The 17,091-nt window shown below is 29.6% G+C and overlaps 2 protein-coding genes across 3 annotated transcripts; both read right to left on the bottom strand.

Annotated features, from left to right (window-relative positions):
• Positions 1-1,560: 1,560 nt before the first annotated feature.
• LOC113866021 (gibberellin 3-beta-dioxygenase 1-like) lies at positions 1,561-3,200 on the bottom strand. Its single transcript, XM_027500907.1, has 2 exons — positions 2,719-3,200; positions 1,561-2,119 (listed from the first exon to the last, which is right to left on the bottom strand). The coding sequence occupies exons 1-2, from the start codon at positions 3,198-3,200 to the stop codon at positions 1,561-1,563; spliced, it is 1,041 nt and encodes a 346-aa protein (XP_027356708.1).
• A 5,998-nt stretch (positions 3,201-9,198) lies between these two features.
• Positions 9,199-14,281, bottom strand: LOC113865441 (protein TIFY 8). 2 transcript variants are annotated; one of them, XM_027499987.1, is made up of 6 exons: positions 13,833-14,261; positions 12,951-13,138; positions 12,390-12,835; positions 12,184-12,274; positions 10,273-10,501; positions 9,199-9,583 (listed from the first exon to the last, which is right to left on the bottom strand). In XM_027499987.1, the coding sequence occupies exons 1-6, from the start codon at positions 14,032-14,034 to the stop codon at positions 9,495-9,497; spliced, it is 1,245 nt and encodes a 414-aa protein (XP_027355788.1). In that variant the 5' UTR covers positions 14,035-14,261; the 3' UTR covers positions 9,199-9,494. The 2 variants fall into 2 exon arrangements, with proteins under 2 accessions (XP_027355788.1, XP_027355789.1); XM_027499988.1 differs by having other exon boundaries at positions 9,200-9,583; positions 12,184-12,271; positions 13,833-14,281.
• Between the last annotated feature and the right edge of the window lie 2,810 nt (positions 14,282-17,091).

Raw genomic sequence — 17,091 nt, 5'->3', positions numbered from 1 at the left:
TTTTTTCTTTAACCTATTTAGAATAAGAATATAGAATAATATATATATATATATATATATATATATATATATATATAGAATTTAGAAAATTCTAATAGATTATCTAATAGACTTCTTTTAATTCATTAATGTTTAGTAAACAAATATTACACTTTAATTGATTCTTTTGAATCTTGACAATTGACTAAAAATTGGTTATTATGATTTCGAGTAAGCCGCTATGGTGAAAAGAATAACTGAAAGAAAAAAATGAAATAATTATTCACTAAAGTCTCATTTACTCAATGACTAAAATTAAACGAGGATATATAGCTAGAAAACACAGGACAAAAATTCGTTTATTTACATGAAACTTTCGCGAGAATTTACTCAAACTATTCCTCAACAGAAAATTAAAGCTTTGGTTTCAACTCATCGGGATAAAGATAGCAAAAAAGAGATTTTCGCAGTTTATGAATTAGTCGAATAAATGCAGTAATTCACAAAAATCTAAAAATATACTATATTTATAATAATTTAATTTATAATATATACAAGAAGCAATTGCTTCTTAAGTGTAAAATAGTTACACAAATAGCTATATTAAAAGAGAATTGTCTTTTTATGATTACTAACGAGTTCATAAAAATTAAATTTTTTTAGAGACTGAACTCTAGAAAGGTATAGAATAGAGATTTGTATGAGAAATTGTGAAATCATTTAACTCTTCACCCATTCCAATATCAAAGATCAAATTCTAACTTCTTGATTAAATTTTAATAAAAAAATTATATGAATTTATAACAAAATATACTGCAGGATCGTGTATTTAAATAATATATTCCTAATACTCTTATTTATAAGAATGTAAACGTCTTGTTCACTTTAAATATGATGGCCGGAGATTTATTATAGCTTGAGGTCAGAAATTTGCATGTGCTAAAACTAAAACTTGGTGAACAGTTAGTGACACATCAACTTAGCACTCAACTTCTAAACTGTTCGTTATCCTTCCTACCACGACATTTTCCTAACACACACAAACTATGATCTACCAATTTTTAATAATTCATGAAAATATTATCCTCAATTTTTATAGGTTAATTTTAAGAACTAATAATAATAAAATTTTAAAAAATATAATAAAAATTATATCATTTAATAAAATTTTATAAACATTAATTTTTACCAATTCCATATATTTTAAAATTATATATTAGATATTAAAATAAATGTTTCAAAAATATTAATTGTTTTTTCAAACTTTATTTACTTAAAAGAAATTTTTAATTAATAGTTCATTTGATGAAATTTAATGTTTATAAAATATTATCGAGTGTAATAACTCTTGTTAAAGTTATGTTTAGAATAATTTGATTACTGCTCATAATTTACTATAATATATGTATTATCTCTCAATAAAAAAGTTAATTTTAAATACTTAAATTCAATGATAAGAGTTAAAATTAACAAAATTGACAACTTATTAACCTAAGTGATAAATTTACATAGAAACAAAATGAAGAAGCAAAGAAATTAAGGAACAGATGCATAATAAGATAACATAATATAGTAGTAGTTTTAAATACTAATGAAAGAAAGTGCTTCTCCAAGATTCTTGGCCTTAATTCCAATGTACTCTTTTACAGTGACAGGACGAAAACGTTGAACAGAGTTGAGATATGAAGTGGGCATAGGAGAAAGCAGATAATCAATGGGTGGAGAGTAGAAATAAGCCACAGAGTAACGTTGGAAGGTCCTATTCACAGTGACGCGGTGAAGAGCACATCGAAACCTTGCATTGGAAATGATGTGTAAGAGATCGCCTGTGTTAACGACCAGGGCGTTAGGGTGTGGTTGCACTGGAACCCACCCATTTTCTTCCCTAAATATTTGAAGACCTGTGGTTTGGCTTTGGTGTAAGATTGTGAAGAGAGAGGTGTCGGTGTGAGGGGCTAAACCCATGGCTCGGTTCGGTTCGGGACATGTCGGGTAGAAATTCAACTGAACCGCACCACAAATGTTGCTTCCACCAACCCATTCTCTTTTCTCCTCACTTATCTCCAACATCTCCAACATCATCTCTGTTAGTCGCTCTGCTATAAACTTCATCTGCTTCTCATAATTCTCCATCAAATCACTGCATCAGACATGGAATTTAAGTAATTATATAATGTTATCTAATTAAACTAATCTAAGTCTACATTGTAAATACCTTCCTTAAGACTCAATCATGCTTTAGCTAGTTCTAAGTTTATTATTATACATAAAATTTTAACTAAAACTTACTCAAAGGTTTTTAATTAAATTAAATTAATGTTTTAGTTTGATAAGTAGTATTCTTAATTAGTTTATAGCTAAAACCATCGGAAACTAATGAAATAAAATGTTGATTCTAATTGAAAATTACTTGTCGTGTATTTCTTTAGTTGGCTAGCTAAATTTATTCAAGAGTTTGAATTTATTTACAATATTCTAACAATAAATTTATTAGTTACAGAATTGAAGTTTTAACGGATAATTTTATCGTGTACCATGTGTTAGTTGGAATGCCTTAATCAAATAGAGCTTAAACGAGTTTTTTTATATATATTTTTTTCTCTTGCAAATGGAAACTACCCAGCCTTGCGATGCTTCATTTAATTTCTAGCTAGCTACGCAGACCAAACTAAAAATCTCAGCAAAGCAAAGCGAGTGTTTTGTCCACGTTGCATGGAAAGTGCATGAGATTGTACTTACCAAAACCGTGCATAATCATTAGGCCATATCTTTTTGGCATCATGAGAGGGAGAACCAATGATGGTAAATCCTTCATGCCACATGAACTTTGGGAAGAATGGTGATATCCTTGCTCTGCCATAGCCAGTGGCACCACCGGGAGATCTAAGGGCCTTCAACTTCTGCTCAGAGGGAAGAGAGAAGAGACGCTTTGCCTCATTTTCAACCCCTTCAATAACACTTAAGGGTATGCCATGATTCTTTATTTGGAAAGCACCCCATTGTTCACATGCAAGGCCTATGAGTTCCTTAGCATTAGGATCCATGAGGTCTATGATGGGTATGGATGATGATGAAGTATCCTTGAACGAAAAATAATCATTATCTTGAGATAGAGACCATGAGTGGGAATCTGGTAAGCTAAGGACTGAAGAAAAGTCTAAGGGGATAATATGACGGAGGTGGAGAGGGTGTTCTCTGTAGGCTTCAGAGAGAGTTTCCATTTTAATTAAGATGAAACTATTACAAGCAAACTAGCTAGAGATTAGGGTGCTATATATACATGTTGATTGATTGGAACTTAAATGTGTATGTCAAAATATTAAATAGCTTATGTTGATTATTTTTAAATGTTTTAGATGAATCTTTAGAATTAGTAGTGTTTATTATTTCTTGGTTATATATAGAGAGAGAGGGGTGTGATTAAGCTCTAATAAATATAGATCAGTCAATAATAATACACATTAGGAAAAGGGATATGGAAATTAATCACAAAAATAATCAAGATACACTTTAATATTTTATATATTTTAACAATGAGTATATATGAAGGGAGATTAGGTTAAAATGATACAGATGGAAGAAGGGTGGCTGTTGGACTCAGTGGTGTCGAGTTTTGGAATTGGGAGGAATGTATCGTTGAAAAAGACAAAAGAAGGAACAAGTTATTCTGAAGAGGTTGTAGCATCTGAAAGTCTTAAATAATATAAAAAGGAAAAGAGAAAAGGTACACAATAAAATTTAATATAGAACAAGTTATATGGGGTAAGCCAAGTTCTGGTTTTCAATATCTGGGAAGGGTTGCTTTCATGTGCAATGGTGCAGACAACAGACTTAGGGAGGAATATGTATTGCCTCTTATATCCTCCCTCCTTTTATAAAATAAAATAAAATAATCTGTAAGCTATATTTGTTTTAAAAATAATAATCTTAAAACCTTTTCATATATAATTAGTATGTTAATTTATTTATTTTTACCTTTTTTTTTTAGATTCAACTTTCATGCTAACTTAGAAATAGGTAAGTTAAAGCACAATAAAGGCGAGAAATTAAAGTTTCATGTGTATTTGGTTGTGAAAATAGTCACTTTTTTATTAGCCTTTTGATGGTTAATCGAAAGATAAACCGAGTTCTGATTAATTATTCGAGTCATGTTAAATAAACTTGTTTAAAAATAAAAATATTCTAATACTTATTTTTGCATTCATAATATTAAAACTTAAAAGCGTAGAAAAAGTAAACATCATGCTCTTGTACAAATGGTCATTTTGATGATGTGAGAATAGTCTTCTTTGTATAGTGTTCAAATATTTCACTTTAACAATAATTTTATAACGAAAATTATTATTGCATAATAAAAATTATTAAATTGGCATTTCAATAATATAATTAGCTAAACAACTTGGCTCATGTTGCAACCAGGTTTGAGGAATTAAACTTATGTGCGATCAAGGAATTTAATTCTGACAGGAATTCCTAGATTTCCGAAATGTGGTGTCTTTATTGGTCAACATTCTCGCGTGTTAAATCATGGATTTTTGCGGGCTGAGTTTCTGGCTTTGGGCTTAAGATCAGAAATCATGATAAGCTTTCACTTTTTCAGCAAAGCATAAGTTGACTGAAAATAATTCCAACGCATAAAACACTTCAAAATCTAGAAATATCGATACACTCACTTTTGTTCGCTTTTGTGGACTAAAAAGGAACACACATTTGTCACGTAGAGGCTAAAACTTAATGAACAATTAAATATGGATTAATTAGAGTGAGCTACTGATATGACACAGAATATTACCGACATTTTTTCCAGGGCAAAAAATTTACAGATTTGTGGTTTTTATAATGAAAAGTTGAGCAATGAATATTGTATATATTTATGTAAGAAAATTGCATAATATTACTTAATTTCTAAAAGCAGTTTTATGAAGTATGTTAAAATATTCATGTGAATAATATATTGTTAAAAAAAATTATCAACTGATAAATCAAAATTATTAAATGTTAGAATGACTTTTGTTCATATAAATTTTGCTTAACAAAAGTTAAATTATCACTAAAGACTTTAAACAATGTATTAATACTTGTATATTAATATTATAGCTGATAAAATGGACTATTTAGCTGATTCAGACTAGCTCATTGTGAACGAAAAATTTTAACTGCAGGGCTAGGTTAAAAGATAAGAACACAAAATCTCCTGACTTATTATATGAAAAAAAAAATAGATTAATTATTTTAAAAGATTTAGCAGCATTTAGTTGTTTTTTTATCATTTTCTTTTAGTGTTTCTAATTGATGCTTTTATGAACTTGGTATAACTTTCAACTCGTCTAATGTAATGATCTTTCAAGAATTTCAAGTGTTAGAATCAAAATAATCTAGATAAATTAAAAAATTAATATGATGGTAATCATATTATATTTTTTTAGTTCATATTAATTCCTTAAAAAAGTAATTTCTGAACATTGTGAAGGCTAAAATTCCTCTCGAAGAAAGCGATAAAAAGTTAGGATAAGTTTACTTTCTAAAATTTTGTCTTATTGTCCAAAATGCTATAAAAGTAAAGTCCAAAGAAAATACGTACAAAGTTTATATACGTGTCATGATATTCTTAATATATTCATGTTACATATTTTAATAGTTATTAGTGCTCTCGTAACATGCAAAGCCTGACTCGGCCAATGTAACGTTAAGATACAAACATACATATAACTTAAGGGTATCTAAGAATGTCTTAATATTGATAAAAAGTTTTGTATGGATTTGTCTCATTAAGTTTATGTGTGGCAGGAAGGTCAGAGATCTTATTGATGAGACAAATCTTGCATATTATGAAGTGGACCATATGTTGATATTTATATGTAATATTAATATTGAAAGCTGCCACTAACAGGAGCATATGGAACTGTGGTGATGCCTTTGCCATAAATAAATTAAAAAGGATATGATTCCCTTTGCATCACATAAGGTTAAAACTAAAAAGTGGAGGTGGGAACGTTTATATCAGATCAAAGTGTGTATATATGTGTGTGTGTGTGCAATAAAGACACTTGTGTTTGTTTTATGTGCAGGTTGACAAGATCACTTGAGCTTCTTTCGCAGGTCTCAAAGAAGCAAAGCCAAATTACATGAATGATGGGTGATCTGATGGAAAATACGTGAGACTGAAGTCATGTGAAACATGATGAACAAAACCAAATAATTCATGTTGAGCTTCAAACATGTGTGTATCTTTCTGTCAGACAAGTGTATCTATTAGTGAATAATGAAATTCTGTATTCAAAACTTAAAAGTATCATCTCATAAAGATTATATACTAAGTATTTAATTAAATCATTGAACTCTTAAACTTGGGATTTAAGATTAAATGTGAGAAGAATGAGGGAAAAATTAAGAGAAAAGAAATGAAATTACACAATTATTTTTTATTCTAAATCCAAGATTCTTTTTTTGGACAATATTTTATCTTATTTTATTGGATTCTTCCTAAGTTGTTTTTTGTATTTAATTATTTAGTTGAGACAAAGTAATTAATTTAATTAAATAAAAATAAAATAAGACAATAAATTTCAATAATTCATCACAATAAAACAAACTCAATACAAAAAATATAAACTAGATTAAAAAATAAAAATAAAAAATAAAAATTTCAATACATTTATTTATCATAACCCGTGGCCGTAGATTTAATCATTAATTCACAGTCATAAATAAATTCAGAATATTAACATAAATTTTAAAACAATCCATAATAAATAAATAAAATATTTTTTACCAGATAAATCTAATACTAATTTTTAAGATACTCTAACTTTTTGTTTTGGTCAACAGATGTCTAACTCTTTACTAATAATTTTTTTTACAACTCTTGAAACGAAAAGGCTATGCCTTTTAAATATCTTCAATATTATCTTTATTAAACATTTTATTACTATCATCATCAAATATTAATCAAAATTTTCAAAACTTTTATTTTATCTAAATATATCTACTTCCTTGATATTGTATAGAGAAATTATTGAAATTTAAAAATTATGACATGAGATTATAAAAAGTTTTAGAAAATATATTTCCAAACCTAAAAGGTATTTTTAATATTCTCATGTCTAAACATTTTTCAAGATATTCAGTTATAGAAAGTTTTAGGATATGTCAACCTAATATTTTATCTATTAACAGAACAAAAATATTATTTATTACGTTAATATAAAATGACAATATTATTATTAAAAACTCTATTTATGTTTGATAAATATTATCATAGTTTAATCTAACATTTAATTTTTAATATTATATATATATATATATATATATATATATATATACATGTTACAATTCAATTTTAAAGTGATTGGTTTGGATTGAATAATATGATTTTCACAAATTTATATTTAACTTGGTTAGAAGATGATAAAAAATAATATGTTGCACAAGAATAAATTTAAATCATTTTAAAACAAATACATCAATATATTAAAATAATAAAATATAACTTTAAAAGAAAAATTATCAAAAAATAATTTAGTATTACAATTTCATAAATATTTTATTTTTATTTTTAGTCAATTTTATGGTTTATATGAAATTAGATTAGCTTGTGGAGACATTCATGAAAAGTTAAAACTGAGGGAAGTACAAGTCAACTAATCAATAAATTGGGATAATTGTACACATTTCTACTGTATCCTTATTATTTTAGTGTTTTACTTTATTTTTAATTACTTTTAACTTTATTTTTATTTTTCTTATATCTCTTTCAATACATACATTTAATAAGTGTATAAATATCATTTTTCAAACAAAAGAAATCCAAGAAAGAGGAGCAAGCAAAGATGACAAGATGTTGGCACCAATCTCCGAAGTCTGCATCTACTCAAACAGTTCACCGTGTCAGGGTCGACAATTTCAATTCAGAAATTAAAGAAAAAATAGATAGAAAAGAATTAGGCTATTTAAAGTGATAAAAATAGGAAAAATACTTTAAATAGACCTTTACTAATAAATTTATGGTTAAAAAAAGATCAGTCAATGAGTTAGTAGGCCTTTTTCTTTATTTATGCTTTATTTTTTCTTCTATAAATAACTAAAAAATATTTTTTTAAAATTGCAAGTTAATAGGTAGATCGACAAACTCACTCAACTTACATGCCAATTAAATAGAAAAAATTAAAGCATGTTTGATTTTCTTTTTAAAAATAGTTCTTTGTTTTTAAAAATAAAATGTACAATAAATTTATACTGCATTTTATTTTTATTTTTAAAAGTAAAAAATTATTTTTAAAAAGAAAATCAAAGATACTCTTACTCTTTGCATTTTGTCATTCATTTTTTCAATTATGGACTGCAAAGTTCTTTCTCTGAGTCTAAAATTTAATTTTTAAGAATTTTATATCTTAAAAAAATTAAATTTTAGAATGAAATAAACAAGCTTCTGAAAATTAAATTTAAAAAAAAAGTGTAAATAAAAAAAAAATGACGCAAATAGCAATCCCACCATAAATGGGTCACTTACTTTTCAGTCCAGACCCATAAAATTTAAGGATTTTTGGGGCCAATTTATAGGTCAACCCTAAGTGAGAATTAGCACAAAAAAGAAACCAAAGAGCAAAAATAGCAATCCTCTTCTCATTTCTTTCTCTCTTTCACCTCATCACCACCTTCCTTTCTCCTTTCACCACCCCATTCTCCACATTTTCCACTTACAATTGAACTGCTAAAGACGCCCCCTTTCACCAGACCATTGTCACACGACACATAACACTATCATATCTATCACCGTTACTTAGCTTTAGTTTTGTCGTGTCAGGGTATTTTAAGTTAGCTAAATAATATTTAGATTTTTACATGCAAACTTGATTTTCAATGCTCCCATAATTTAACATTCATTTTTTTTTTGGTAAATGTTACATTTTAATCAATTAATCTTTGAAAAAAATTAATAGATGTGATAAAGAATACATAAAAAAATGTAAAGTGGGCATAAACACTTGAAAAATGAAGATCAAGATGTTAGTAATCTCGCCCTACATTCGGATACGGTAAAAGTTTTTCAATTACAGTAGTTATCTGGTACTTTTGATCCACTTCAGCAGCATTCATGCATGTGTATGTATATTATTAGTGTTTAAATAGACACACGAGATTAAAGCAGTGGTATAACTCAGGTTTCATAGAAGTTATTTCTATAAAAGAGCTTCTCCTCTAATATGTTGACTGTTTTAGACAATGATATAAAGGTGCTTCTAACGTTGAAATCACTTCATAAATTATCTTGATATATCTGTTAGGCCTCTTTAAACAATCATCCTATTCTTGCTTTCCCACATACATTTGAAAAAAGAAAGAAAGACAAAAGAGACCAAAGGGGAAGAGGGAGGGGGGGGGGGGGGAGTTGAAAGATCAGTAGAAAATTTGACAAAGGAAGAGGATGATACCCAATATAAATCAGGATAAGAGAAAGCTCTTCTTAAGCCTTCCTATATAAATAGGAACACAAAACCTTTCAGCCTCAAACTCTATCACTGTGCTCTTTTGTCTTCAGAACTGGGATCTGCTGCTTGAACCGGATTTCTTCCATCTTTAGCAAAAACGCTTCCTTGGTGTGCCCCTGCGACCAGTGATTCACCAATGCCAATCAATAACAAAGATAACAGTTCAAAAGTCGAGTCAGTCCACACTTATTTTTAGGAGAAAGCTTAAATGTAGTACCTTTAGTACTTTATGCTATTTTTCAATTAAAATTTTACCTCAAAAATTGGAGCTAACCTCTAATACCAACATTTATTATGCTGATTAGTGAAGGGAAAATCTTATTTGATTGGAGAATAGTACCAAAAATACCTAAGGTACTGTATCTAAATTTTGTCCTTATTTTTATCAATGAATCATTTTCGTATTTATTTAATGTTCTTAAAATATTAACCATCACATCCAATGACTAAATTTGCAGGAATGATCACTGGCAAACCTTGGTCCACCGTATTATTTTCCTCAGACAAAACAAAACTTTGACCTAAAACAAGAGAAGCGTTTTCCTATGCTTTGTGTCACAACCAAAATAAAAAAAACATTGAGTTGATTTAAGCAAGGTCAATTAGAAAGCATGTGATAGATATTCTACTGAATTTAGATAGCAAGGCCAATAAGGTCAACAAAAGAATGGCACAGGAAGGATTGGTATTCTCCCATAGTTTCGGGGTAAAAGATCTTTTGTTTTTGTAAAACTCCACTACTGGGAGTTATGATATGACAATAGAATGTAACCAAATCAAACCATGTACTATGCCTGAGGATTACCTGCTGGAGTAGATATTCGATCACCAGGCCCAATGGCATGGCTAGAACTGCCAGTAATAGACAATTTCCCGTGAAGCTCCTGTGGGAATGCCACATTACTCACTGCACCTGTTTCATTTTCTCCACTGTGCAAGTTACTTTCATTGACCATCTTTGCAGCAGATTTAGGAGAGAATGCAGTGGACCAAGATCCACCATTTGACCCAGCCAAAGCCATTATAATATCTGCCTGCATACATTAGAGAGCAAGCAAAAATCATGATAAAATACTAAACCATATTTGCCCATTTTTGCATGCATATAACTTCAGAACAGTAGAATGACTGAAGAGTAAATGATAAGACTGTCTGTTATTAGGCTTTGAAAGCAAAGCCAACCTACATGCTCTTCAAAACTTCCAAGAATATCATAGCTTGCTCATCAATTAATATTCAAAACTAGGTCTTGAAAAAAATTATAGGAGAAATCATTAAAACAGACTTTTTCCTTTACTGAAATTTTGGTTTTTGATCGTTTTAAAAGTGTGGATGTATCTATCCTTGACCTTGATTTGAATCGAAGTACCTTTGTAAACTTAACCAATTTTAAATCAAGGGTGGATATACACCTATATTATTCCTTGACACACTTGTTCTCTTGAGAGAATCCAAATCCACACATATGTACAATACAAATCGTTAGTAATTTGAAATTTTGGACAGATAAAATGAAAATAAACCAAGAACAGGTGGTACAGTACACTTGCTGCTCAACAATCACATCAATGTTAATAACAATATATATGAAAAAGAGATTTCTAACAAAGAAGAAACTAAGCATAAAAATATAAAACTGATTGATAGAATTAATCCATATTAAGAGAGGATCACAGAAGAAAAAATTGATGCAAACCAGAAGTATATATGAACAAATTTTGGACCTCAAGGCAATTGATGAGATCCCATCGCTGCTATCATATCGTTTCAGGAGAAAGCATATTTTTATGAACCAATTATCAAGTATCCCAGAAGCTTATAAACTATTACGAGACACACGAAGATTTTATTCATATTATATTAAATCTTCAGCACACCCTCTCATGCAAGAGTCCTTTAAACTTGGAGGGTGGAAAATGCAAAGGTGTATCCGCATGATGTTTAAATTCAAAGTCTCTTTACTCTGTCTTTTTTCCTTATATACCCAAAACCCAATAATTTCAACACTTACAAAAGAAAAAACACTGATCCTTATTTATTCTTTTAAATGAACTTATAAATTTGCAGTTATTAATCCTAAATAGCAGAGCGAATCAGTCAGACACCAGATTATTGGTTGCTATGAAGTCCTATCTATCAGCAACTATAGGTTCAGTACAAACACCAAATTCTGCAACTAGTAGGTAAAATAGGTTGTAGAAACTAAAACATAAGTGTGGTATGGAAATCAACCCTTAATATCGACACATTTCTCAACTAAATCAGTATGACTGTAGAAGGTCCAACAAGAGTTTATAATTTTCCTGCCATATGGCTTTTAAGAAAATGTAGTCTCCATAGTTTTACGAACAGAAAGAATGATTGCTAAATCATCCCACGAGTAAACAACTGTCATAAATTAACAATATAAAAAGCTTAAACTATTAGGTGAGGACACATGAATGGTCTTATATTACATCTCTTCATGCAAGAGCCATTTGACCTATGTGCATTTTTATTAGAAGAGTGAGAGTGGCAAGGATCAAACTCTCAACTACTAAGTCATAGACACTTTTATAACATTTGATGAATCAACAATCCCAAAACCATTAGCTATTAGGCAAAAACATCTGAATGGTTTTTTATAACATCTCTAACAATGACAAACTAAACTTTCAGGCCCTATTTCACTAAATGCAACAACCAAATATACCGTGCTAACAATCAGAGGTCAGACCTTCTGAGGGTGGACATCATCAAATACATGAGCTTGACCTCCATAAAAAATAGTCATCTGGCGGCTGACAGATGTTAGCCCATGTTGACTGCTGCCAATACCAAAATGCATGAAGTCAAGTAACATCTCCATTTTCCAAGGTAAAGGGGGTGAAAATAAAAAAGAATCAATGGAAATTGAGTAACTGTATTTATTATATACGTTACCTTGGAGATGTGGATGAATCTATTATATTAGTTACAGGCTTTGGCCTGCTGCTGCTGCTGCCAAGCAGTACTGCAGATGAAGTTTTCTCAGGGGCTGTAGCAGTTGTGTTTATAGTACTTAAAATTCCAGGGCCCTTGATTCCAGTTCTAGAACCTTCATCAGCAGCTGACTGAGAGATAAATGAAGGGCCAGCATTAGTATCTCTAATCTTGCTTGAAGCTATTTGGTGTACAAAAGGTGCCAATTGCCCGCCACGCGGTGCATGTGGCATGGAAGGGCCAACATTCATGAGAATAGATCTTTCCCATTTACTGGCATCAATCTTAGTGTTGGTAGGAGGCTGAAATAACTGAGAGGAAGATGGCTTCATTGACTGCATACCAAGTAACACTTCATCATCATTGTGCCTTCTAGACCTCTCTCCTCCAGCCGCATTTCGGAGCACCTGCATAAACACAGAACTCAAGATATCAAAGAAAAGAAGACAAAAGTAACGTTATTTTCCCTTTTGATTATCAAGAACATTGGAGAAGAATAATTAAGTGATAATTCAAAGCAACCTTCATCAAATGTGAGTTTTGAAAGGAATCAGGGACCGTTTGGAAGGCATCTCTGGAGGAACCCATAAAAGTTGAATCAGAATTACTTCTCTTGCTTCCCACTAATCTGTTACTTATCTCAGTGCCAGAAAATTCACTTCTTGGGCCATAGAATGGAACTCCCTCAAGATGATTTCCAACCTGTTTTTCTACCAAATTGATGCGGGGGGAAAACATTACAATTAGAAGATAACAGAAGCTTTCAGAAATGCTTTTTATTTCCAACTATAATTTTAAAAAATAATAATAAGGACTAGAAAGAAAGAACGGCCATTTATTGATGGAAAAATCAAGAAAAAGAAAAAAGTAAGAATACAATCACAAGAATTATGATAAAACCCAAAACATATACATCATTACTGCCCAATGCACAAACGTTGACACAACATAACATAGTTTTCTATTTAAAATAACGGAAATTTTCAGCATAAACTCGATTCTCCCACTCAATTACTACATTAATTGAACAATGATACTCAAGACTACAAAACAAAACAAAATACATAAAAACCCTTGCAGTATATCAACATACCAAGAGGGGGAAAACTCAAACAAACTAAAAAGAACACTTGCTGATGAAGGCTTAAGACACTAGAAAATTGACGGGGTGGGGAGGAATCAATAAAGAAAACAAACGCCCACAATACTGACCGCACTAACGAAGAAAGAGAGGGTAGAGAACATTAGTGGATGAGATTCAATGCAAGGAGAAGAGAGAGAGAGAAATCACAAGTAACACAAGGAAGGAGCTTTAAAGTTTTTTTTTTATTTCTTGGGTTTTATTCCTGTTATTAGAACAAGTAAAAAGTGAAAGAGGAAAAGGAAATGGTTGAGAGAGGACACCAGAAGCGATGTCAGAGGCGGTGGAGAAGGGGGCGCGTGGAGCGGCGGAAGAAGCAGAGGGCGACGGCTCCGACAACCTGACATCGGTGGTTTTGGGGGAATCAGCTGCGGGCTTCATGCCCAGAAAGTCATGAAGGACCAATTGCTGGCTGGCACTGCTCTTGCTCCCATTTTGAGGCTGAGCCATTCTCAGCACCGCCATCGCATACCCATCTCACTAACACAGATAGGGTGACTGTTACTGCGAGAGTGAGAGTGGGAAAAAGAAGAAGAAGAAGAAGAAACACGATCTCTGATCAATGAAAAAGAAAGGCAGAGAGAGAGGTTAAAAAAAAAAAGCTAAAGGTTCTTTCTTTCTTTCTTTCTTTGCAATTTGCAATTGTTGTGTTCTGTTCATCTTAATGGGCGCATGTCTGTCTGTGTTGTGTTGTCCTTGCTCTCTCCTCCTTCCCGTCTGTCACTGTGCCACTGCCTATATAATGTTCCTCTTTTTGCAATAATAATTATAAAACTAGTGTCTAAATTTAGTAAATTTAATTTTTTTAAATCTTTATAATTTTTTTATGAATTTAGAGTTTTATATTTTGTTATACGAATTTAAATCAATTCATTTAAATAAATTCATGTAAAATATATAGAGTAAATTTTTATGAAAAAAATTATTAAAAACTTTTAATATTATAATTTTTAATAAAAAAAAATAACTTCTTAATACGCATTCCTAGATACACTTTTAAAAAAACAGCAATAATTATAGTTAACTTGTTGTGACTTTTGTCAGATTTTGTGCTTTCTTTCTTACATTGGAGAGAGAAATAGTAGTAATTATAATTATTAATTAAACTAACTAATCAAGGTACAGTTTGGGGAGGTGGATCTGTTTAGAATGTGATGTGGATGTGAATGTCAATACATTATCAAATCAATATACTTCTACCTATTAAAATATAGTTGCACTTGTATCTAATCAATCATTCATTATGTATTCACTGTGTCACATAATGAAACTTCCCAAAATATGTGTAGCTTTCACTTCTTCTGTGAGCCTGTAATTTACTTCCCATGGGATTATAGGTCATTTCGGTATTCAAAATTTAAATGGAAAAATAAATAATTATCGCCTTCATATATTAAAAATGAAATTTTGATTGGTTCCCTGTTTAATGTCAACCAAGGATCAAGGATTAACAATATATGTTTTTTAAAATTTTGACAAATAATGTTTTAAATGCATACACTAGAAAACATTGACAATTATAGGACGAATAAATTGAAAATACATATTAATAATATATTTTTTAAAAATATTAACTTTTTAAATTGTTAGTTTTAGGACATTAATTATCATTTGTTAATTTTAAAAAAAAAACATATTAGAAAGAAAATGAAAAACTTGAAGTAATTAAGTTTTACGTTTCTTTCTTTACTTATTTTGAAAGTTTTCTTATAAATAAATTTATAATATCAAAAGTAATAAAATAATTCAACATATATTTCCCTGAAAATCTTACTTGACTCAATTTAAGATTTGAAAAAACAAAGACTCCTGAAATATACTCTCAAAATTATATTTCATGGTTTTTTTATTTTTTATTTTAAAAATCAATTTTTGAGGAAAAAGGAAAGAAAAATATGTCTGGTGATAAATTAAAACAAAAAGCAGTTGTGTTTGTGTTTGGGTATCTGATTGTCGTTATAATTTCACAAGATATTTGAAGAACGGTTGCCACCCATTCAAAGTCAATTCTAAAGCTTCAATGAGAAATGATGAAAATGGAGGAAGGTAATGAGATAAATGGTTGCAGCTTTGGACACACTAAGCAACTCAAAATGTGATCTTAGTTAAAAAAATGCACACATATGCATTAGCTTTTCACGTTAACATGAAAACTACACTTAATTAATGCACATATTTTCTTCTTTCCATATTAGCTCCAAACACATGCTTAATGCCAATGTTAAAGTGTGACACAAATGGAGTGGGGTGTTGAATTATGGGTGTTTAACAGTGGAACTCTTATGACCATAAAACTTGAATGTGCTACCAGGTGTGAGGGTGAACAATGATTTCAATGGAGTTTGGTTAAGGAGTGTCAAAATGAATTAACAACATAACACAGTATAAAAACAAGAGAGCTTATCTTTAAACTCTAGGCTCATGTTCTAAAATCTTTATTAGTATAAAGATTTGAAAAAAAAAAGTTTAATGTAAAAAAGTCAGAAGAATAAAATAAAATTAGACCTCTGACTTTGAAAAATAAATCATGAGCACAGATTTTAAAATCTAAATAAGGTATTAGAACTCATATCTAAAATTAAAATTAAAAAAAGTATGAAAGAAAAATAATCAAAGATGCAACATTAAAAAAAAAAACATAAACTTAGATAATAAAAGATAAAATTATTTTTAAAAAAACTCTAATAGTAACATATCAAATAGCATATAAACAAGATAGTGTTATTCTAAAATTACTTGCTAGTCACCACATTTATAAATCTAGTGATACCCCAATTTAAAATTAAAAAAATAGATTTAAATACATCTAAGATAAAAAAAAAATTCAAAAAGAAATATTAAACAAGCTTTGTCTAATTTAGTTAATGTTCTTAAAACATTTATATCAAGTAAAAATGAGAAATTTAAACTTTAAATTTTACAAATGAACTAACAAAACCTAACTTTGTAAAACTTAATTTAAAACAATTCATTTTCACTTTTAATTTAAATTAAAACATGGTCAAAGATATGTGAACCTTTCAGCAAATAATAATATGATGAGAAGTTACAAATAATATTATATTTTTATCAAGAATATAATATTTTGTATTTAACTGTATTAAATTATGTAATTCTTAATACAAATTTTGTATATGAATTTTTATTACATGCAGAATCATATGCACAATTTTCACTCCACAATCAACGCCTAAGGAAAATTACTGCCAACATAACTTAAAAAATAAATTAAAATTACAGCTTAGGACTAACAATTTATGATCAATAATTTGGTGGAGATATTTTTCAACTATTTATTACATTGCACTTACATCAGGCTGAGTTAAGATCAAAGAACAACTGAAAATATTATACCATAGTCCGTAATCAATAATCAATAATTTACTTTATAAAAATATCTTTATTGAAATGTGACACTAAAAGTCAAGACTTATAATCACTAACATCCACATCTTTATTGCACACACGAACGATGTGATAATGAGATAATGATAGACTCCCACTAAGAAGCGTCCTCGTTCA

Source organism: Abrus precatorius, unplaced genomic scaffold, assembly GCF_003935025.1.
Source record: "Abrus precatorius isolate BTA unplaced genomic scaffold, Abrus_2018 Scaffold4, whole genome shotgun sequence".
Classification (NCBI taxonomy): Eukaryota; Viridiplantae; Streptophyta; class Magnoliopsida; order Fabales; family Fabaceae; genus Abrus; species Abrus precatorius.
The sequence above is the reverse complement of the archived record's forward strand: the minus strand, read 5'-3'. Positions and strand labels throughout refer to the sequence as shown.

Bases quoted from the DNA above. Each gene is read 5' to 3' on its own strand.
- LOC113866021 (XM_027500907.1), bottom strand. From the start codon at position 3,200: ATGGAAACTCTCTCTGAAGCCTACAGAGAACACCCTCTCCACCTCCGT. The intron at 2,120-2,718 runs GTAAGTACAATC...TGTCTGATGCAG, and splicing joins AATGATTATGCACGGTTTTG to TGATTTGATGGAGAATTATG.
- LOC113865441 (XM_027499987.1), bottom strand. From the start codon at position 14,034: ATGGCGGTGCTGAGAATGGCTCAGCCTCAAAATGGGAGCAAGAGCAGT. The intron at 13,139-13,832 runs GTGTCCTCTCTC...TCAATTTGGTAG, and splicing joins CGCCTCTGACATCGCTTCTG to AAAAACAGGTTGGAAATCAT. The intron at 12,836-12,950 runs GTTGCTTTGAAT...GTGTTTATGCAG, and splicing joins AAAACTCACATTTGATGAAG to GTGCTCCGAAATGCGGCTGG.